Below are 23,989 nucleotides of genomic sequence, written 5' to 3' on the forward strand. Positions count from 1 at the left end.
TCTTTAAGCTCGTTTCACTTCTTTCCCCAGCTACTTGTACTTACACTCATCTTCCCTTTTTGATCCCCTTTGAACAGTTTGAACTGTGTCCAAACCATTCTTACTATGCTTTGAAAAAAAAAAAAGAAAAGAAGAACTTGTCAGTCTTTGCCATTTTCTTACAATCTGCCACAGAATGAGACTTCAGATCTACAGGAACACCAGGCTTTGCTGTGAAACAAAAAGCAAATGAAAAGAAACTTTATTTTAAAAGTGTCTTTTGATCCACCAAGAAGAGGGCAACTGGATTGTTCATCCAGGTACAGTGGGGAGAGAGAATGGGGTTTTAAGTGGGTTTTGGAACCTAATGTTGAAATTTGGATTTACATTCATTTAAAGTTTGTGTCTGGTGGGTATGAAAGCCTTAACACTGAAGAATGCAGTTTTGCTTGGCTGGCTGGACTTGCCTGCAGGGAGACTTTTAGGGGTGGTGAGTCTGGTCTGCTGGAGTTTCATGGGGTTCTTCAGAATTGATGTTTAAATGCATGTTAAGTCAGAGGGATGCATTTGTGTTTACTGTGAGGGAAAGGACTTTGAAAATACTTTTTGGCTTTACAGAAATGAAACCTACTGTTGTTAGTGAGACTGCTATTAGAGTTGCAGGAGGTCAGAGCTGAAGAGCCCTAGGGGCACTGCTCAGTCCATGCACTCCCCTGAATTACAAGAAACCTGATATCTGGACAGAGCAGTGAAGGGAACCGCTGCTTACAGGACACCTATTATTGATAGGGTCTTTACAGACTTTATCTCAGTTAATCCTTACAACCCTGGAGGAGAGAGGTGGAAAATGTAGAGAGAAGTGACTTACTATAGGTCACGCAGCTAATTGTCTACAGAATTAGGATAGAACCTCGTCTCCTGTCACTGTTCTCTTAACAGTTCAGCGCCCTTCTATAATACTAATTGTGTTAGTCTGCTCGGGCTGCCATAACAAAATACCACAGACCGGTTGGCTTAAACAACAGAAAGTTATTTCCTCGCAGTTCTGGAGGCCAGAAGTCCAAGGTCAGAGTGTTGGCAGGTTTGGCTTCTCCTGAGGCCGCTCTCCTTAGCTTGAAGACGGCCGCCTGCCCACTGTGTCCTCCCATGATCTCTCCTCAGGGTGTGCATCTCTGCGGTCTCTCTCCGTGTGTCCAAATCTACTGTTCTTATAAGGACACCAAGCAGATTGGATTAGGGCCCATCCTAAAGGCCTCATTTAACTTAATTACATCTTTAAAGGCCCCCATCTTTAGGTACAGTCACATTCTGAGCTATTGGGGGTTAGGGCTTCAATATATGGACTTCGGGGGGAACACAATTCAGCCAATAACATTAACAGTAACAATAATATGTGAGATTGCTGGAGTCTATTGGAGATCTAAGAGCATTCTAGACTAGAGCCTTTTTACTAGAAAGGGAGACAGATAACGCCCACTGACCATCGCTGTCCCAACTGCTCTCCTGTTTAATCTTCATAACAGTCCTAGGAGGTGGATATTATCCATGTCAGTGTTTCAGATAAAGAAATCAAGACTCAGATAGGTAAAGGTACCCATCTAATAAGCTGCACAGTGAGGATTTGAATTCAGGACTGCAATGCCAAAGCTCACACACATTTTCCACTTCTGTGTGCTGCCTCTCTGCTCCCATTATATATAACTTTTCTCTCATTTCATCCATAAGTTGTAGGAATGGCTCCATAGACATGGGTTTATGGGTCCTGAGTAAATTCAGTTCTCTAAGGAGCTCATGTAACCATTTTGAAGAAAATATCCATTTTTAGAATTAGTTCTAAATATTATTTCCCAAAACACAAATATAGGAAAAGGACTTCTTCCATGTAATTCAGTTATTCTCTGGACATCTTGCTTAAGGGTGGGACCTGGGGGGTGTTCAGAGCAATAGCCAGGGTCCAGGGGAGCAAACTGGTCAGAGCCTTATTCTTTATGCCAGTGGGTAACAATAGGTGACCCGAGCTTCAGACTACAGGCAGATTTTCTTCTTGAGAGCAACAAATAACTAGTTGACTATCTCTGAGTAGGTTTCCTGATCTAGTCACAGACTTCTCTGTGGGTAGGAAGACTATTCAGTATCCAAACTGAATATGAATTTTTAGCATCTTCAGAATCAGCTGAGATTGCTGCCTGATGGTCCATGTAAAGTTTTAATCATTTTAGTGGGCGAAGTGACTGGATGGCTAACTCTGGGACTAGTTTATTCTCTTTACATGTGAATATAAAAAGCTTCTTGGCCCCTTCCTCTATCTTCTTCCTCTTTTTTCTGTTCTCACTTAAACTCTAACCTAGTCAGTGGAGGACTGATTCCTCCCAGACCCACCCTTTTTTCTGGGAGGTGTCTAGGAAGGGAGGGAAGAAACTGTAGTAGCTGCTATCCTTTCTGTGTGCCGGTCACTATCCCTTGATTGAGGACTCCCAGGCTGTCAGGGCTAGAGCTGGAATTTGAACTCAGTCCTGGAGTGAAAATAGGCCCTTGCTCACACTCACGAGTTGTCTCAATCCGTGTTTTCAGGTTCTTTCCCCCATGGCTCCTTTCCTATGCTGCTTCCTCTGCCAAGAAATAGCCTTTCCCCTTTACTGCCTGGTGAACTTTGGTTTCCTTTAAGAACAATTCAAAAGTCACCTCTTACAGGCAGAATTAAATCCCTCCATGGGATTCCCCCTACAACACTGAACTTCAAACTTTTACTGACTTCAACTCACAATAAGAAGTAAGACATCACTACCCAGTGCCAGGATATACAAGTAACTGAAATGAAACTTTCCTGAAAAAATACAGTACATTCTGATAGTTTTAATTCTATTTCATTTTTTAAATTATTCTAATTGTAACACACTTCAATTGATATCATGACCTGCTAATGAGTTCACTAGTTTGAAAAACTGCCCTCAAAGAAACTCTTTCTTCCTTTGACAGCTTTTCTTGCTTCTCTCATCTCTGAAAGCCTCAGATCCTCTGGCTCCTCACATAGAGACAATGGGGCCCAGTTCTTTGGTGCCCCATCCATTAGCCATCTAAGTTCCATTTTAATCTCATTTATTTGTCCAGTGATGAAAAGTTTGGCCCTAAGAGCATGACTATTTGTATCTCAGCTGGGTGTACCTAGCATATTTGACATTTAAACAAATCATTTTGTACACCTGCCTCCTTCATATAAACTAATTTTCAATAATAGTCACACAACAAGATTAATGATAGTAATGGCAAAAAAGGAAACTCAGACAGTGACAATTAATTTAATGTGGTAAAACACATATAACATGAAATTTACCATCTTAACCTTTTTTTAAAAATTAGACATTGGATTTTATTTTACTTATTTGTTTATTTTTTTGGCTCTGCCACACGGCTTGCAGGATCTTAGTTCCCTAAACCCATGCCCTCTGCTGTGGAAGCGTGGAGTCTTAACCACTGGACCACCAGGAAACTCCCCCATCTTAATCATTTTTAAGTGTACAGTTCAGTAGCGGTTATGTATATTCAAACTGTTGTACAATCTCCAGAACTTTTGTGTATTGCAAAATTGAAACTGTATCTGTTAAGCAACAATTCCCCATTTTTCCCTCCCCACAGCCCCTGGCAACTACCATTCTACTTTCTGTTTCTATGAATTTGGCTACTCTAGATATTTCATAAAAGTTAAAGCATACAGTTTTCAACTTTTTATGACTAGTTTATTTCACTTAGCATCATGTCCTCAAGTTTCATTCATACTGCCGCTTGTGACAGGATTGCCTTCCTTTCCTTGCAACAGGATAATCTTTAGGTCCATCCATGTTGCTGCAAATGGCATTATTTCATTCTTTTTTATGTCTGAGTAATATTCCATTTTATATATATGTACCACGTCTTCTTTATCCATTCATCTGTCAATGGACGTTTAGTTCACTTCCATGTCTTGGCTATTGTAAATAGTGCTGCTATGAACACTGGGGTGCATGTATCTCTTCAAATTAGCGTCTTCTCTGGATATATGCTCAGGAGTGGGATTGCTGGAGGATTTCCTTCCTTTTTAAGGCTCAGTAATATTCCATTTTGTGTTTATACCACATTTTGTTTATCCATCCATCCATCAATTAACACATGGGTTGCTTCTGTCTCTTGGCTATCATAATATAATATTGCTATGAATATGAGTGTACAACTTACAATGAGACCTTGCTTTCATGTTTTTTGGATATATACCCAGTGGAATTGCTGGATCATATAGTGATTCTATTTTTAATTTTCTGAAGAACCACCATACTGTTTTCCATAACAGCTGCACCATTTTACGTTCCTACCAAAGTGCACAAGGGTTCCAATTTCTCCATATCCTTACCAACACTTGTTATTTTCTGTTTTTGTTTTCGTTTTTAACAGTAGCCGTTCTAATAGGTTCAAGTGATATCTCATTGTGGTTTCGATTTGCATTTCCCTAGTGATTAGTGATGTTGAGCATCTTTTCATATGCTTTTTGGCCATTTGTATATCTTCTTTGGAGAAATGTCTATTCAAGTTCTTTGCCCATTTTTTAATCCTGTTGTTGTTTTAGTAGTGACAATTTTCTTTTATTGAATTTTGTGTATGTAATCATGGCAGTAAAAACATACAAACATACAAACTAGAGTAAATATTGAGGTACAAAAAAAGGAAAAACCTATATCGACATATCAGTCCAGGATAGTAATGAATAATAAAATCCCTTCTCAAGCCTTACCTTCTGTACCTTTGTCAATGACTTTAGCAAATTGATCATTTTGTGTATTTGTGTTCAATGGAGTCTTGCCAGAATTGTTAATATATCTTTGATCATAGTTAAATGAAGAACACTTCTTAAAAATTTTAATTTCAAAAAGTTTTTTTCACTTTTTTTTCACTTAGGTTGAATGGAATATTATTCAGCCATAAAAAGAAACGAAATTGAGTTATTTGTAGTGAGGTGGATGGACCTAGAGTCTGTCATACAGAGTGAAGTAAGTCAGAAAGAGAAAAACAAATACCTTATGCTAACACATATATATGGAATCTAAGAAAAAAAAAAGGTCATGAAGAACCTAGGGGTAAGACGGGAATAAAGACACAGACCTACTAGAGAATGGACTTGAGGATATGGGGAGGGGGGAAGGGTAAGCTGTGACAAAGTGAGAGTGGCATGGACATATATATACACTACCAAACGTAAAATAGATAACTAGTGGGAAGCAACCGCATAGCACAGGGAGATCAGCTAGGTGGTTTGTGACCACCTGGATAGGTGGGATAGGGAGGGTGGGAGGGAGGGAGATGCAAGAGGGAAGAGATATGGGAACATATGTATAACTGATTCACTTTGTTATAAAGCAGAAACTAACACACCATTGTAAAGCAATTACACTCCAATAAAGATGTTAAAAAAAGTTTTTTTCACATGAAGCAACAGAAAAAAAGACTTATTGAAAGCCTTAAACATGATGGTAGGTTTAGCAGAAATTCATAAATATTCTATTTCACATTATGTTCCAGAACTTGAAATAGTGTCCATGCTCTTGTTTCTTTGGTATTGATTGTAATGGCTCTTAAAAGTCTCTGTAGTAAAATAAATAAGTAAAATATTCCTCCTCCTAGAGGAGGCTGGAGCTGGGTATTTCCCTTCCCCCAGGTCAGCTAACCTCTGTTAATATCTCAGTAGGTGAGGCTCTGGTAAAATAATTGATGTTGAGGGCAGGATTTTTTAGGAAGAATAGAATGCTCTGGGCATAATTCAAAATGGCTACTTTTCCCCTCCCTTTACTGGAAGCAAGAGATTTTTCTCTGATCTACACTATGAGAACCTGGTAGGACTCCTGGAGGTAAAACTCACAAAAGCATGGGGACTTTGCTAAACTGGATGCTCTTGGAGTTTTTAACTCACAGACTTGTCCACACTGATCCTCTAGAAATTCATCAATTACAGTTTAGGGTTTCCTACCTGGTTATGAGATCCTCTGAGGTTTCTGCTCATGAGTGTCTGCTCCTCCTGGGTTTCTGCTCCAGTAAGTTTGCAATTCTGTGTCTGCCTGACTGCATCTTCAATTTTGCAGTAGCAGTTTGCCCTGTGACCTCAATTCTCTGATAGATCTAAGAAGACTTGTTCATGTTCAGTTTATTCAGCTTTTAACTTGACATTAGGATGGAGTAATGACTTCCTTACGTGCCCGGCCAGAAAGCAGAAGTCAAAAAATCTTCTTTTAAAAACAGAAATTAATAAACTAATTTTAAAATTTATATGTAAATGTCCATCGACAGAGGAATGGATAAAGATGTGGTACTTATATACAATGGAATATTACCCTACCATAAAAAAGAATGAAATAATGCCATTTACAGCAACATGGATGGATCTAGAGATTATCATAGTAAATGAAGTAAGTCAGACAGAGAAAGACAAACATCGTATGATATCACTCATATATGGAATCTAATTTTTTTATTGGAGTATAATTGCTTTACAGTGTTGTGTTAGTTTCTGCTGTACAGTGAAGTGAATCAGCTATACGTATACCTATATCCCCTCCCTCGTGGACCTCCCTCCCCACCCCCATCCCACCCATCTAGGAAGTCACAGAGCACCGAGTTGAGCTTCCTGTGCTTTATAGAATGTTCCTGCTAGCTATCTATTTTACACATGGTAGTGTATATATGTCAATCCTAATCTCCCAATTCGTCCCACGCTCCCCTTTCCCTGCCGTGTCCACATGTCCGTTCTCTAATTTTTAAAAAAAGATACAGATGAACTTATTTACAAAACAGAAACTGACTTACAGGTATCAGAAACAAACTTATGGTTACCAAAGGGGAAACGTTGTAGGGGAAGGATAAACCAGGAGCATGGGATGTACACACACACACTACTATATATAAGAAGATAACCAACAAGGACCCACTGTATAGCAGCACAGGGAGCTCTACTTAGTATTCTGTGATAAGCTATAAGAGAAAAGAATCTAAAAAAGAATGAACATATGTACATGTATAACTAAATCACTTAGCTGTACACCTGAAACTAACACAACATTGTAAATCAACTATACTCCAATAAAATTAAAATATTTAAAAAATAAATAAAATGTGATTCCAGAGGACAGGCAGCAGTCCCAGTGTTCTGCGTCTTGCACAGCCCTACTGCCCTGAGAAGCAGAAATTATATAACGTGTTTTCAATTGTGCAGACTGGGGAGGATTCACATGTTCCGTCTGGTGAACTTCCAGGAAATAATTTTAAATGTTTATCTAAAGTTAATTCAAACTTTCTTGATCTAGAAGTTAGACAGGAAACCTAGCAGAGAATTGAAACACACCAGGCTCTGAGGAGAGAGAACTCTAAATGTAGGCAGAAGGGTTGAACTGTGACACTCCGTGGCATTCATACCTCAGAAAGCAGGAGGTTCGATTCTAGGGCTTCTGTGATTTAGAAGCTGCATCAATATTAATGTTTGCCACCACTTCCTGTTGCTCATTGTCCTGGTTGCTTTTGCTGTATAATAAACTGCCCTAATACGTCATGCTAAAAAATAAATAAAATTAAATAAAGGGAATTTCCTGGTGGTCCAGTGGTTAGAACTCTGTGCTTTCACTGCTGAGGGCCTGGGTTCAATCCCTGGTCAGGGAACTGAAATCCCACAAGCTGTGTGGTGTGGCCAAAAATAAATAAAATTAAATTAAGTTAAATAAAAATAAAATAAAATTTATATGGGAATGCAAACAATTCTCAAAAAGAACAAAACTGAAGGATTTACACTGCCCGATTTCAAGGCTTATTATAAGGTAATCAAGACAGTGTGATATTGGCATAAGGACAGGCATAAATCAGTGGAACAGAACAGAGTCCAGAAATATGTTCACAAGTTCAGTGGGTAAAAGATATTCTTTTCAACCAATCATGATGGAAAAACTGTACATCCCTATGGAAAAAAAGTGAACCTCAACTCCTTATCTCACATCATAAACAAAAAATTATCTCAAAATGGATCAATGACCTAAATGTAAAAGCTAAAATTATAAAACCTCTAAAAGAAAACTTAGGTGAAAATCTTTGTGGCTCAGGGTAACAGTGATTTTGTCAAGAGGACACAAATAGCATGAACAAATAGCATGAATCAAATAGCATAAAGAAGAAAAAATTAATAAGTTGAGCTTCATAAAAATAAAAATGTTTTGCTTTTCAAAATACGCAAAGAACAAAAGGCAAACCATTGTATTAATCATGTTTTTTATTTTCTATATTTTATGATGCTTTGATATCTTGGGGGCTTTGCTGGCCAAAAGAGGCTGCCCATACCAGGGCTAGCTAATTCCTAGGGATAGCAAAAAACTTGCCTGTGAGTGTGCCTTTCATATGCAAACAAATGTATGCAAAGACCGTATCTTCAACCACCAACTTTATCAAACTCTCACACATCAAGCCAATATTTCCCCTGCCCTAAGTCACTCCCAGGCCACCCTTATAGTCCAGAGTCTACTGAAATTATTCAAACTATCCAATCCTAAACTTGCTGAACTTGCCTACCCTGCATCACCTGTTTCTTCCTGTGAAAACTGTTATAGAGGCTCTGGGCTAAGCTTTCTCCTTAGCTCCTTCTGCCTCCTGATCAACTCTGGTACTTCCCCATGAGGCCCCATGTGGTCCTGTGTGGCACAGCAGGCCCTCCTTCTCTTGCGAATCGTAAGTAATAAAACATTTTTCATTGGCATTGACGTCTTCATTTTGTCACTCAGCTATCTCTGTAAATTAAATCCTAGGCACAATCAAAACAACCACAGATGAGTAAAAAATATTTATAATACATGTATTTGACAAAAAAGTTGTATTCAGAATCTATGAAGAACTCTTGAAAGTCAATAATAAAAAGACAACCCAATTTGTAAAATGGGCAAAAGATTTGTACAGATACTTCACAAAAAGTTTATGAATGAACAATAAAGTACATGAAAAGATGCTCAACATCATTAGTCATCAAGAAATGAAAATTAGTATTACAAAATGAGATAACACTACCCATTCATTAGAATGGCTAAAATTAAAAAGACGGATAATGCCAAGTGCTGCTGAGGATTTGGAACCACTGGAACTGTTGATTTTATCTGCTGGTAAGCATGTAAAATGGTATGACCACTTTAAAAAAGTTTGGCACCGTCTATAAAATTAACATACACTCACCATATGACCTAGAAATTCCACTTCTAGATTCTCACCCAATAGAAATGAAAACGTATGTCCACAAAGGAATGTTGATAGAAGCTTCATTCATGATAGCCAAAAACTGGACACAAACCAAATGTCCATCAACAGAATTAATAGGTAAATTGATCTGTTCCTACAGTGGAATACTGCTTAGCCATTAAAAGCGACTGAACTACCAATTCCTGCAAACAGCAAGGAGAATCTCAACAGCATGATACTAAGTGAAAGGAGCCAGACACAAGAGTACCCCCTACATTTGTCCATTTACATGAATTTCTAGAACAGGCAAAAGTAATTTATAGTTAAATAAATCCGATCAGTGGTTGCTTTGATGGAGGCTAGGAGGAGTGAATTATAAAGGGGCACAAGGGAACTTTCTGCAGTGATGGGAATATTCTAAATCTTGACTTGGGTATTACTGACTTGGGTGTGTACATTTGTCAAAGCTCCTTGTATTTTATTGCATGTAAATTTTACGTCAATGAAATTGATTTTTAAAATGAGGCAGTTTACTACTTAACTGATATAGAAATGTCTCAAAAATATACTAAATGAAAAAAAAACATGTCAAACATTATGTATAGTGCGTCCTTTTTGGTGTGGGGAAAAAAAAATACAAAAGTGACAATGCTTGCTGTCTTGATTGTTTCTGTTTTGTTAGTTTTACAGAATGAGTAGCCGTTTTACAGAAAGAAGAGGACAGTATTGGAGTCATCTTTGACTTCTCCATTTGGAACTAATATTGTCTATTGAGATATAGAAAGCTGGAAAGCTTTTATTCAGAACAAGTAAGTATACTAGAAATCAAATCTGCGTGATTGTAGAGTGTGTTTCCAAATACGGGTGATATTGAGCAGAAAATCAATTCATGCCTTTCTCTGATCAGTTATATTGATATATGGAGTGCCCATCAAATATTTTTCTGTGGTTCTGAGAATTCAGTTATAAACATGGTGGCCCGTGTTAAATGGCAGAACCACAGATAAGCTAGGACTTTCAAAGAGAGTGATTGTTTTAAAATATTGGTCCCCTGACATCATGGGAGGCTAGATCCTGGGTTTGAAAGATGGCTTCTGGGAATTTCCTGTTTCCTGGTACATTGCCACACACTTTGAAAGGTTTTGCTATTAGTACTCAGTTCTAAATAATTTGGGACTTATGTGAGATAAAACACATACATTGTCCTAAAACCTCAGGAAAATCTGAAATAATATACAAATTTGGGGGATATTGATTTGCTTAAGGAACATTAAATAAAAGGTACCATGTTCAAGGTCTGGGTTGCATGTTTAACTCTTGCAAGAATGTGATCCTAGATGACTAAGAATATAAGCCCAAACTATCCAATAGGTTTTTTGTTTGTTTGTTTTTGTTTTTTACTATTCCAAACACTTTATTTTTAAAAAAATTTTATTGGAGTGTAACTGATTTGCAATGTCGTGTTGGTTTCTGCTGTACGGCAAGGTAAATCAGTTATATGTATACATATATCACCCCAATGTTCACTGCAGCACTATCCAATGGTTCTAATGGTAAATGCTTTCTCACAACTTTTTCATCATGGTGAGGTTTTTCATTTTAATCTGTACCAAATTCATTTATTCAACAAATGTTAATTAATTAACCACAGTTCTAGGCCCTGGGGGTATAATATCAAAACAAAGCATGCTTTTTGTTCTCACAGTGCTTACAATATGGTGTATATTTGCGAGTGTAATTCAGGAATGGAGGGTACAGGGAGAAGGTGGAATAAGGGTAAAATAGACAATAAACAATATTTATGTGAAAAATGATAACACAAATAAAATATAAATAATTGGTAGGTGCAAAATAACATCTCATTATGTTAACTGTGTTTTTATTTCTGTGGGTGTTTCCAGAACACATCTCCTATTTGTAACAGTAATTGAATAAAGACGCTATTCTTTCTGATCTCTTTGTCAGTCCTGAAGATGCACTCAGGAAGAATATTACATGATCTATCTTTTTATCAAGTCAGCAATTCAAATCTGAGTCCCTTCGGAAGAAGGAAAGTTCAGCTCTGTTCCACTAGAAATTATCTCCTGTTGGAATTTTCTTATATGCTGAGAATATTGTAATACATTAAGATTCTATTCAAGAATCAAAAGTACATTTATATTTCCTATTATTACGTGAAAGCATTTTTCTCCTTAGTGCAATCTGTCGCCCCTAATTTCTTCAATGATATGTCTAATTTTTTGCCTATTGAACATGAATGTTCTTTTATACAAGCTTGCTTTTCATTAAACTCTCTGGTTTTTATGGTTGAAAAGGAAAAAATATTGGTCTCTTGCCATCACCTACTCGGGCTTACCCTCCTAGTCAGACAGCAGAGAGATCTGTCAAGATCATTGTGAAGAAACACGTAGTAGATCTAAGTGGCGACCAAAATGTAACTCTTTCCGCTTTGATGACTGGGTGTAGACTATGCTATCCAATGTAGTTACTAGTAAGTAGCTATATGTGTCTATTTAATGCAAATTTAAATAAACAAAGACTAAATAAAATGTAAAATTCAGTCGCACAGTCACGCTAGCCACATTTCAAGTGCTCAATAGCCACATGTGACTAATGGCTCCACTACTGGACAGAGCAAATATAGAACATGTTTATCATCTCAGAAAATTCTACTGTACAGCACTAGTCTAAACAGAGATATTCTGCTAAGAATGAATACTGGATGAATGAATAAGCAGCATGGTTTTCACTTAACTACTTGATAAGAGAGGAGTATGGTAGTCCACACTCAGGGAGATACCATGGCTAGTAGTAAGAACATCTTACAGTTACATAGCAGCACACTTTTCAAATTTTAAAATATTTTTATGTCTGTGCCTTATGTGACTTTATTCAGTCTTTTTCATGAGCCTTTTAAAGAAATAAAGTATCAATATCTTAATTTTACAGCTGAAGAAATGTCACCTCCAAAAGGCTAGTCCTGTGATCTTGCGGTGGTCTCTAGGCCTTTCTAAGTGGCTAGAATCAGACTTAGAGGTTGTCTCCATAGGGAGGATGTAGAAGCCAAGAAAACAGATGAGACCCCAGAGGGCGAGAGAGAGACTCGCTGACCGGCCATGGAGACAGGGATGTGGTAACGTTCCAGCTGAGGTTAGCAGTAGAGATCTGCATGGGACAGAGAGAAAGGGGACCTGGGGTACGATCCTGGGGGTCTGAGTGCCTGATGGTGTAATTCAGACCAGAGATGCCTCAGGGTCTTCGGGAGGAGATATCCACTTGGATGAGTCAAGAAAGATTTGAAAACCAGGAGCAGCCTAGCCCAAGAGGAAAAGTAGTGCAGACAGTGTCTGAGAGTACAATACCAGGGAGGCACTTCTCCGAGCTGGCATGGACTGCCTGGGAGAGTTAGATCTTGGCAAGGCAGACACAGAAACGAGACAGCTTCTTCAGGGAACCTCACTGTGAGAGGTGAGAGAGCTTAAACTGAATACAGAAGACTATTTTGCAGTGATACTCTTCAGAAAATACCAAATTCTACGGGAGATAAAATGTGCTACTCCTTTGAGTGTTGACAGCAGAAAAATGGCTAAAAATAGTAGCTAACATTTATTGAGCTATTACTTTGTATGAAATACTATACATGAGTTCTCATTACAACTTCATAAGTAAAATACTGTTCTCAACTCCATTGTACAGACAAGGAACCAGTGGTGTACTACAGCTGGTTCTTACTGTTTTGTGAGAACTCACTGTTGAATTTTTATGATTTTTGTTAGCCAGCTGACATACATTGTTAGCTTGAATTTGGCCTCAGTGGGAATATTTATAACATGCAGATTGGTATGTGTTATGAATTCAGGCCTTTACCCCCAGAGAGGCAGTGTGTTCAACATTTATCAGCACAGCATTGAAATAGGCTCAAAGAGGTTTAGCAACTTGCCAAGGTTACACAGATGGTAATGGCAGATCGTACTCCAGTCTCCCTACTTGAAAGCGCATCGTCTTACCCCTATTACCTTAGTGGGGATGCTTTTATATCAAGGACAAGATTGCTCACTTTACTTTGTTATCAAAGAAAAAACGTCTTGCTCACCAAGGACTCTGGGGTTAGGAATGAGGGTTTTTACAGAGCTTTTCTTGAGAGCCTGGAATTCAAGCATTTGGCATCTCCATAACTCAAGATAGGTCCAAAGGGAAAAAAAAAAAAAGCATGAACCTAATGCCCTGGCAACATAATGCTGATATGCACATTTTGTATAAATGAATAAATATGTATATTTCTCCCCCATCCCCTCAGTGGATTTCATAAAGGAGAACAGTCAAATTCTCATTCAAAGGATGGGAGTGACTGTTATAAAGCAAATTGTGGATGAGCTATTTGTATGGAATGTTCTGAATTACGCAGAAGTAAACATCATTTGCTGTGAGAAGGTCGAGCAGGATGCTGCAAGAGGGATCATTCACATGATTTTGAAGAAGGGTTCAGAAGCCTGTAACCTCTTCCTTAAATCCCTTGAAAAGTGGAACTATCCTCTGTTTCAGGACTTGCATGGACTTAGTAAGTATTCGTTTTCTTTTAGCTGTTCTACAAATAGAATAAATCATGAAGAAGATCCATAATCCCCATGACAGAGCCTCTGCTCTCCTCCCTCCAATGCTCTCATATCACTGGGCATTGGGCTTTGGTTATGTTGAGGAAAAGCTCAGACACTCTCAGGAAAACAAAACAAAACAAAAAACTCCCACTAGGTCACTTGATGGTGAAGCCAAATAAGTAACTCCAGGGTAAGGGAATAAATGATTTAGCACAGGCTGACTTCAGAATCAAACTGGACAGTGAAGGCACTTAAGAAGCCAATGCAGTAGTAGTTGTCAACATTCCTTAGTCTGATGAGGACCATCTGTGGACAAGTGGCCCCCAGACTACCTACTCTGTAATCCAAGCACCATGGTAAAGAGAGCCTGACTGACTAAAGAAGGATGATTCTGCTTTTCATGAAATATTAATTTAGTTTTTCTTTCTTTAAATTAGTCAATTCTTTCCTGACAGATTTTAATCAAGGTTAAGGCTTGATTGGCTGAAAGTTACCCCTGACCATCATTCTCAACCATATCCCCACTATTCTCATGCACTTTCCTTCACCCAAACTCTGGCTCCTCTCCTTTCCGATCAGCTGCTACAAAATTTGGTGGTGGAAAGGAAGAAACACAAGGCGAAAGGGCAAGTAGGGTAAAGGGTAACAGGGAAAAGCAGGAGTACATATTTGGAACGCTTTCTGCCAGCTCAGAACTGGGGAAGGAAAAGAAAGTCACCAAGGGAAGATTCTCAGCCTCACTCCTCCTTCCTCCTCCTGAACGCTAGGTTCTGGGGAGACATAGAATTGGATCCTCTTCAATTTCACCTCTTCTCTAACAGGTCTTTTTTATCGGATATCAGAAGAAGACTTAGATGGTTTGGCTCAGGATTTAAAGGACTTATATCATACCCCATCTTTTCTGAACTACTATCCACTGGGTGAAGATATTGACATTATTTTTAATTTGAAAAGCACCTTCACAGAACCGGTTCTATGGAGGAAGGACCAACACCATCACCGTCTGGAGCAGCTGACCCTGAGTGGCCTGCTGGACACTCTTCAGAGCCCCTGCATCATCGAAGGGGAACCGGGCAAAGGGAAGTCCACTCTGCTGCAGCGAATCGCCATGCTCTGGGCCTCTGGAGAGTGCCAGGCTCTGACCAAGTTCAAATTAGTTTTATTTCTCCGTCTGAGCAGGGCCCAGGGTGGACTCTTCGAAACCCTGTGTGACCAACTCTTGGATATACCTGACACAATCAGGAAGCAGACTTTCATGGCCATGCTACTGAAGCTACGGCAGAGGGTTCTTTTTCTCCTTGATGGCTACAATGAATTCAAGGCCCAGAACTGCCCAGAAATCGAAGCCCTAATAAAGGAAAACCACCGCTTCAAGAATATGGTCATCGTCACCACCACCACGGAGTGCCTGAGGTACATCAGGCAGTTTGGTGCGCTGATTGCCGAGGTGGGGGACATGACCGAGGACAGTGCCCAGGCTCTCATCCGGGAAGTGCTGATAAAGGAGCTCGCTGAAGGCTTGTTGCTCCAAATTCAGAAATCCAGGTGCTTGAGGAATCTGATGAAGACCCCTCTCTTTGTGGTCATCACTTGTGCAATCCAGATGGGGAAAAGTGAGTTCCACTCTAACACACAAACCACACTGTTCTGTGCTTTCTACGATCTGCTAGTAAATAAAAACAAGCACAAACGTAAAGGGGTGGCTCCAAGTGAGGTCACTCGGAGCCTGGACCACTGTGGAGACCTAGCTCTGGAGGGCGTGTTCTCCCACAGGTTTGATTTTGAACCGGATGACTTGTCCAGTGTGAACGAGGATGTTCTGCTGACAACGGGACTCCTCTGTAAATACACAGCTCAACGGTTCAAGCCGAAGTATAAGTTCTTTCATAAATCATTCCAGGAGTACACAGCAGGACGCAGACTCAGCAGTTTATTGACGTCTGAAGAGCCAGCAGAGGTGACCAAGGGGAACGGTCACTTGCAGAAAATGGTTTCCATTTCAGACATTACATCCAAGTACAGCAACCTGCTCCTGTATACGTGTGGGTCATCTGCCGAAGCCACCCGGACTGTTCTGAAACACCTGGCATCAGTGTATCAACATGGCAGCCTCGGTGGGCTTTTAGTCACCAAGAGGCCTCTCTGGAGGCAGGAATCTATGCAAAATGTGAAAAGCACCACTGTGCAAGAAATTCTGAAAGCCATAAACATCAACTCCTTTACAGAGTGTGGCATCAACTTATTCTGTGAGAGTATATCCACATCAAACCTGAGAGAAGAATTTGAAGCTTTCTTTCATGGTAAAAGCCTACATATCAACTCAGAGAACATCCCTGATTACTTATTTGACTTCTTTGAAAACTTGCCTAATTGTGCAAGTGCTCTGGACTTTGTTAAACTAGACCTGTACGGGGGAGCTGTGGCTTCGCAGGATAAGACCACAGAAGACGCAAGCAGGGTCCACATGCAAGAGTCCTCAGGAACCTACATTCCCAGCAGGGCTGTGTCTTTGTTCTTCAACTGGAAGCAGGAATTCAAGACATTGGAGGTTACACTCCGGGATTTCTGCAAGTTGAATAAGCAAGATATCAAATACCTAGGGAAAATATTCAGCTCTGCTGCAAGCCTCAGGTTGTACATTAAGAGGTGTGCCGGTGTGGCTGGAAGCCTCAGTTCGGTCCTCAGCACCTGTAAGAACATTCACTCCATCATAGTGGAAGCCAGTCCCCTCACCTTAGAAGACGAGCGGCATATCACATCTGTGACAAACCTGCACACCTTAAGTATTCACAACCTAGAGATTCAACAGCTACCAGGTATTGTAAACATTAGCAGTTTAAGCTATAATTAAACCTGGCTAGTTACTGTGGAAATATTAGATATTATTTGTTTTGCTTGAAATTTTCTAATAGTTTCTACTAGTGTCAGGACTTGGAAGGGAAGTGGAAGGGCTTGGGAGAGACTTCCATGTCGGGGGAAGGCTGTCAGATTGGGAGGCCCTAGGAAGGCCCAGAGCTGAAGCTCTGTAATCTGACTGAATAGCTATGTAGTATATATATGGTAAAGTATGTGTTTGTATGTTTGTCTGTGTTTGTATACAGTAGGTTAAGCTTGTCTTCTGTGAACCCTCCCTCTTGTCAGCATCTCTGTCTTAATCCAACATTCACTGCTTTCCCGCCAAGTAGCACCCCTCCTTCTTTGAAGTCTGGGAGGAAATCCAACCATAAACTAATCACCTGCAGAAGCTGGTGGCTAACTGTGTCACTAGATTCTCATCTAGGAAATTGCAGCACATCCAGCCCCAGCCCCACCCCAAGTATCATTCATTTTGAAGGAAGATTCTGGGAACAGTTTTTGTCGAACATGAAGAAATTCCAGATTTCAGACACATACATGTGGGGTCAATCTTTCTGGGTAAAGGGGAGTTTTCCCCAGATTCACAATGACACTAAAGGTGAGTGTCTCCCTTACCTGTGTAGTCCAGCCACACCTGTGTAGATCAGTCCTGTTGCCCAGAGCAGGGGCTGCTGAGTTCTGTGAAGCTATGGGCCGGCAGGAGCCTTGTTCTATGTGACTGTAATCTGATATTCATTTTCATCCACAAGTGGCTTCCCATTAGGCTCTGCCTCACTTGTCACCCTGTAGAGGACATTTTCTATCATTTTAAGAATCTAGAACCTTTTGTACAGATAAGCTTTGCAACCTCCCACTCAATGCAGGAAGGCCTTCTGTAAGATTCTGGATAGTCATTCAGACTTTATTAGACTACGTTCTGTGTTAGGAGGCTTACCATCTTCTCTTGATGGCCATTCGTTTGTGCTGATATTGCAAACCAGTCACTTACATGCTGAATTTGACCTACATATAATTAAAAATTTTCTTTTTAATGTTTGCCAATATTTTGTTCTTAATATTTTAAATTTATTTTTTGAGTAATATATTTACATGGTCCAATTTATAAAACAATCTATGATGAAAAGTCTCCTTCCGTTCTCTCTCCCCTAGCTATGACTCTTCTCCCTAAAGGAGTTGCCACCATTTTGAAATTGGGAAATATCATGTGAAAATACAGGTTTCTCATTCCTCTTGAAAATTATAGATTTGACAACTGCAGTTGGTAACAACTGGCTAGAGCTTCATGATCTGCTCCTACTGTTTGGAAAGACACATAATCTCCAGTTGGGCACAAAGCCCATCTGTTCTACTTCTTATAATAACATCATCTCCCTGGCCCTCTTTGACATTTGAGTTTGCAATCAGCACTTAATTTTTCTTATAGCTAGAATCTAGTCACTACTGAAAGACATGTCGGTTATTTCCAGTTTGGGCAATTATAGATAGAACTACTATAAACATTCTTATGAAAGTTTTTAACGTAAAAATAAGTTTTCAATTCACTTGGGTAAATATGTAGGATTAGCGTTGCTGAGCCATATGACCAGTGCTTGTTTAACTTTTTAGGAAACTTCCAAACTATTTTCCACTTTGTACATTTTACATTTTCAGTAGCAATACATGAGAATTTTAGTTGCTCTGCATTCTCACTTAATGCTAAGCATTTAGTATTATTTCTGTTTTTCTCTTTTTGTCATTTTACAATAAGAAAATAAAAACCAGACAATACCAAGTGTTGATGAGGATGTGGAGCAACTGGAACTCTGTGTATGGTGTTATATCATCAGAGTTGGCTAATAAAAGTTGAAAATTCTTCATGTGCTTGTTTGCAACTTAGTGAAATGTCTCTTCAAGTTTTTACCCATTTTTTAAAAAGTATTTATTTATATTTTTATTTTGGCTGTGCCAGGTCTTAGTTGCAGCACGTGGGATCTTCGTTGTGGCATGTGGGATCTTTAGTTGTGGCATGCAGGCTCTTAGTTGCAGCATGCAGACTTCTTAGTTGTGGCTTGTGGACTCTTAGTTGTGGCATGCATGCAGGATCTAGTTCCCTGACCAGGGATCGAACCTGGGCCCCCTGCATTGGGAGCATGGAGTCTTACCCACTGGACCACCAGGGAAGTTCCTACCCATTTTTAATTGGGTCAATTTGTTTTCTTAATGTTGAGTTTTACATGTTTTTTTAAAAATATATTCACAATACAAGTCCTTTGTGAGATAAGTGATTTGAAAATATTTTCTCCCAATCTGTAGCTAGTCTTTTCATTCTTTAACAGTGTCTTTCATAGAACAAAAGTTTTACATTTTGTTGCTGTCCATTTTTTTTCTTTATAAATCATGCTTTCGGTGTCATGTCTAAGAATTCTTTGCATAACCCCAGGTCATGATGATTTTTTTCCTATATTTTCTTTTAAACTTTTATGTTTTACATTTAGATCTATGATCCATTTTGAGTTAACATTTGTGTAAGGTGTGAAGTTTAGATCAAGGTTCATTTTTCTTCCCTATGGATATCCAGTTGTTCTGTTTATTGAAATGACTATTCTTTCATGTTTGAATAGCTTTTATATCTTTGCCCAAATTTTTTGGCTATAGTTGTATGGGTGTATTTCTGGATACTATTTTCCATTGATCTTTCATTTGTCAATACCCTTGTCTATCCCTTGCCAATACTACATTGTCTTAGTAACTTTTACTTTATAGTAAGTCATAAAATTGGGTAGTGTTATTTCTCCAACTTTCTTCTTCTTTTTCAATATAATTTTAAAATATTCTAGTTCCTTTGTCCTTCCATATAAATTTTAGAGTCACATTTTTTTTTTTTTTTTTTTTTTGGCTGCATCTCACGGCCTGTGGGATCTTAGTTCCCCAACCAGGGATTGAACCTGAGCCCTTAGCAGTGAAATCACAGAGTCCTAACCATTGGACTGCCAGGAAATTCCCAAGAATCACATTGTTTATATCGTCAAAAACTCTTCTTGGGATCTTGGTTGGAATTACATTAAATCTATAGAACAATTTAGGGAGAATTGACATTGTTATTATGTTGAATCTATGACCATGGTTTCTCTTTCCATTTGTTTAGATTTTCCTTGATTTCTTTTTTCACCATTTTGTACTTTTCATCATGTTGATTGTGTATATGTTTTTTAGATTTATACCTGTTTCATTCTTTTGGAGCTATTGTAAATGGTAATTTAAAAAAATTTGTTTACCAATTATTTATTGCTACTACAGAAATACAGTTGATTTTTGTGTGTTGATCTTGTACTCTATACCTTTGATAAACTTATTTCATGTCCCTTCCAAAAAGATTATTTTCATTTCTTCCTTTCCAATTTTGTATTCCTTTTATTTATTCATTTTTTAAAATAAATTTATTTAGTTATCTTTGGCTGCGTTGGATCTTTGTTGCTGCGCACGGGCTTTCTCTAGTTGCAGCGAGCAGGGGCTACTGTTTGTTGTGGTGTGCAGACTTCTCATTGCGATGGCTTCTCTTGTTGTGGAGCACAGGTTCTAGGTGCGCAGGCGGGCTCTAGAGTGCAGGCTCAGTAGTTGTGGTGCACAGGTTTAGTTGCTCTGCAGCATGTGGGATCTTCCCAGACCAGGGATCGAACCCATGTCCCCTGCATTGGCAGGCAGATTCTTAACCACTGCACCACCAGGGAAGTCCCTGTATTCCTTTTATTTCATTTTCTTGCCTTACTGCACTGATTATGACTTGCAGTATAGTGTTGAAAAGGAGAGGTGAAAGTGAACATCCTCCCTTGTTCCTGATCCTAGGGAGTAAGCATTCAGACTTTCACCATGAAGTGTGATGCTAACTGTAGTTTTTTTGAAGGTGCCTTTTATCAGGTTGGGGAAGTTTCCTTCTATTCCTAGGTTGCTGAGGATTTTTATCATGAATCGTTATTGGATTGTATCAACAATTTTTGCTGTATCAATTTATATGATCATGTAGTTTTTCTTCCTTAGACTGTTAATATAGTGAAGTACATGGATTGATTTCCAAATATCAAAACAGTCCTGCATTCCCTGTATGAAGCTCACTTGGTGGTAGTATAATATTCTTTTTATATATGGCTGGACTCCTTGGTAATATTTTGTTGAGGATTTCATAAGTGATATTGGTTTGAAGTTTTCTTTTGTTTTATTCCCTTAGTCTGGGTTTCAGATTGGTTAATGGTAGTGTCATAAAATGAGTTGGGAAGTGTTGTCTGTATTTCTGTTTCCTGGAAATGATTGTGTAGAATTGGTGTTATTTCTTCTTTGAAAGTTTGGTAGAATTTTCAAGTCAAATTATCTGTGCCTGCAGCTTTCTTTTTTGGAAAATTTTAAACTACAAATTCAATTTCCTTAGTTATACAGGACTATTCAGATTACTTATGTAATGTTGGGTAAATTTTACTAGTTTGTGCCTTTCAAGAAATTGTGCAATTTTGTCTATGTTGTCAAATTTATGCATGTAGATTTGTTCATATTATTCTCTATCCTTTTAACATCTGTGATTTCTGTAATGATATCTTCTCTTTCATTTCTGATATTGGTAATTTGTTATTCCTCATTTTTTCTTTGTCAGTCTTGCTAGAAATTTATCAATTTTATTGATCTTTTTAAAGATGTAACTTTTAATTTCCATTGATTTTTCCCTATTGTTTCTGTTTGTGATTTGTTATTGATTTCTGCCCTTATCTTTATTATTTTATTGCTTTGTCTTGCATTGGGTTTATTTTGCTCTTCTCTCTCTAGTTTCTGAAGTAGTAAGCTTAGGTTGTTGATTTGAAAACTTTCCTTATTTCTAATATAAGCATTCAATGCTCTAAACCTCCCTTCAAGTAACTGTTAACTGGAGATTCTGATATATTTTAATTTCTGTATTTTTCAAAATATTATCTAATTTTCCTTGAGACTTCCTGTTTGATCCATCATGCTTGTTTAGAAGTGTGTTGTTTAACATCCAACTGTTTGGAGATTTCCCAGTTATCTTTCTGTTATTGTTTTCCATTGTAATTCCATTATATTTTTAAAACATGTTTTTAGCTAAGGAAGATCTCCATCTCTCACCAAAAAAAAATATTTTCGTGTCAATTTCATGAGCATTTCTTGCCCATAGTGACAACTAAAATCTTTTGATTGGTAATAGAAATATAGTAAATGACAGCTGAACATAGTCCAATCCCTTTTCTTTGGCAGGTGGTCTGACTGACAGCTTAGGTAATTTGAAGAACCTTATGAAGCTCATACTGGATAATATTAAGATGAATGAGGAAGATGCTATAAAACTAGGTCAGATTTTTGTTTTCTCTAATATATTTACTAATACAAGTTTGATAATAAGAACAGCTAAGACGCTTTAACACTGGCTGTGTCTATACAAGGTAAGGATGCCTTTATGTACTTGGTGTCTTAATACATTTCCTTTCCTTTTTTTTTTGCAGCTGAAGGTCTGACAAATCTGAAAAAGATGTGTTTACTTCGTTTGACCCACTTGTCTGATATAGGGGAGGGAATGGATTACATAGTCAAGTCTCTGTCAGCTGAACCCTGTGACCTTAAAGAAATCCAATTAGTCTCCTGCTGCCTGTCAGGAAATGCTGTGAAAACCCTAGGTAACTGCTGCCTGCATTATGAAAATAGTGTAAGAAAACATGCGATATTTTCATACTAAGGCATGCTAAGTCTCTCAAATGGAAATTTAATTTTTAGGGAAACTGGAAAAGATAATAAAGACTTCTAGGTAATATCTAACTTGTTTTTAATGACCTTCTTCATGACTGGAATGAAAATTTATTATGGATGAATAATAGGAGAGAATTTCAGGATAATTGAAGATGTTGTCATTTTAAGAAAAGGTAAAGAGGAAGAAAATAAGAAATAGGTGCTTGAAGCTTGGCACATATTCTGTTATATAATAACTGCTTAATAAAAATTTGGATGAATGGATAAAGAAGTGATTGAGAAGCAGAGAGAGAAGGATTTCCTTAAATGTTTTCAGGCTTTCCAAAGCTTACCTATTGCCTGTTAAGAAGGAGTTAATGTGCATCAATGTGAGTTGAGTCTTTTGAGTTCTTAAAGTGTGCATATACCAAGTATGGAGAAACCTTTGCATATTTCTGGATAAACTAGATATGTTCGATTCAGATTATTTTTTAATTTAGATTTTGGTAAAAAAAGATGGTCTAGCCTTTTAAAACAGAATACACAACTGCTAGGAGTCTGTAAAGTTTCCTAAGGAAACTATTTATATGCCAACATAAACCAAAAGCTAGAGAAACCCAGGGTTAGAAAAGTCCAGATAAACAACGGAAAGCATGAGAATGATGACCATACTAGTTTACTTCTCTACTTGCTCTGCAGAGAGAAAGGCTTAGAACTGAAAATAGCAGCTGTACCCTTTTTAAGAGGAGTTCTGCAGGTTTTTTATTTTAAACCAAATCCCAGAAGATATTTTATTCTAAGAAAAAGGGTCATATGATTGCTTAAAATTAATAATAGTGGGCTTCCCTGGTGGCGCAGTGGTTGAGAGTCCGCCTGCCGATGCAGGGGACACGGGTTCGTGCCCCGGTCCGGGAAGATCCCACATGCCACGGAGCGGCTAGGCCCATGAGCCATGGCCGCTGGGCCTGCGTGTCCGGAGCCTGTGCTCCGCAACGTTAGAGGCCACAACAGTGAGAGGCCCGCGTACCACAAAATAAATAAATAAATAATAGCTAATATTATAACAAGAGTATATATTCATTAAAAAATTGACTATTTTTTAAAGGAGATTTTTCTCATTATTCTTGATAGGAAAAACTTCAACTAGATTAAACAACCATGATAAATATCTGAAATGAAGAGAATTAAGCAGTGGTCAGCTAGAGTGATAGCATTTTATGATTAATGTTTACATGTAATATAGTTTTCCAAATTTTAACCTCAGTATATTCGTGTCTTTGTCATTAAAATACATGTCTTATAGATGGAGTTGGGTCTTGCTTTAAAAAAAAAATCTAGTCTTATTAATCTCTTTAACTGGAGTGTTTAATCCATTTACATTTAATGTAATTATTTATAGGACTAGATTTCCATCAGTCATTTTGCTATTTGTTTTCTATTTTTCTCATCTTTTTTTTTTTTTTTTTGCAGTACGCGGGCCTCTCACTGTTGTGGCCTCTCCCGTTGTGGAGCACAGGCTCCGGACGCGCAGGCTCAGCGGCCATGGCTCATGGGCCTAGCCGCTCCGTGGCATGTGGGATCTTCCCGGACCGGGGCACGAACCCGTGTCCCCTGCATCGGCAGGTGGACTCTCAACCACTGTG

General features: G+C 38.5%; 1 protein-coding gene across 6 annotated transcripts in view; it reads left to right on the forward strand.

The window, feature by feature from the left end:
• Positions 1–70: 70 nt before the first annotated feature.
• The window catches only part of NLRC4 (NLR family CARD domain containing 4), a 43,629-nt gene continuing 19,710 nt past the window's right edge, over positions 71–23,989 (forward strand). The window contains exons 1-6 of one of the 6 annotated variants that reach the window (XM_029232307.1): positions 71–299; positions 9,881–10,007; positions 13,496–13,756; positions 14,615–16,609; positions 21,882–21,974; positions 22,127–22,297. In XM_029232307.1, coding sequence (XP_029088140.1) covers position 10,007; positions 13,496–13,756; positions 14,615–16,609; positions 21,882–21,974; positions 22,127–22,297 — 2,521 coding nt within the window. In that variant the 5' untranslated portion in view covers positions 71–299; positions 9,881–10,006. Of the gene's footprint in view, positions 300–9,801; positions 10,008–13,027; positions 13,757–14,614; positions 16,610–21,881; positions 21,975–22,126; positions 22,298–23,989 lie in introns of those variants that run through there. The other 5 variants (XM_029232305.1, XM_029232306.1, XM_029232309.1 and 2 more) reach the window with 5 other exon arrangements.

The sequence above is a fragment of the Monodon monoceros genome, unplaced genomic scaffold (assembly GCF_005190385.1).
Source record: "Monodon monoceros isolate NGI ecotype Baffin Bay Population unplaced genomic scaffold, NGI_Narwhal_1 Super_Scaffold_19, whole genome shotgun sequence".
In the NCBI taxonomy this organism is placed as follows: domain Eukaryota; kingdom Metazoa; phylum Chordata; class Mammalia; order Artiodactyla; family Monodontidae; genus Monodon; species Monodon monoceros.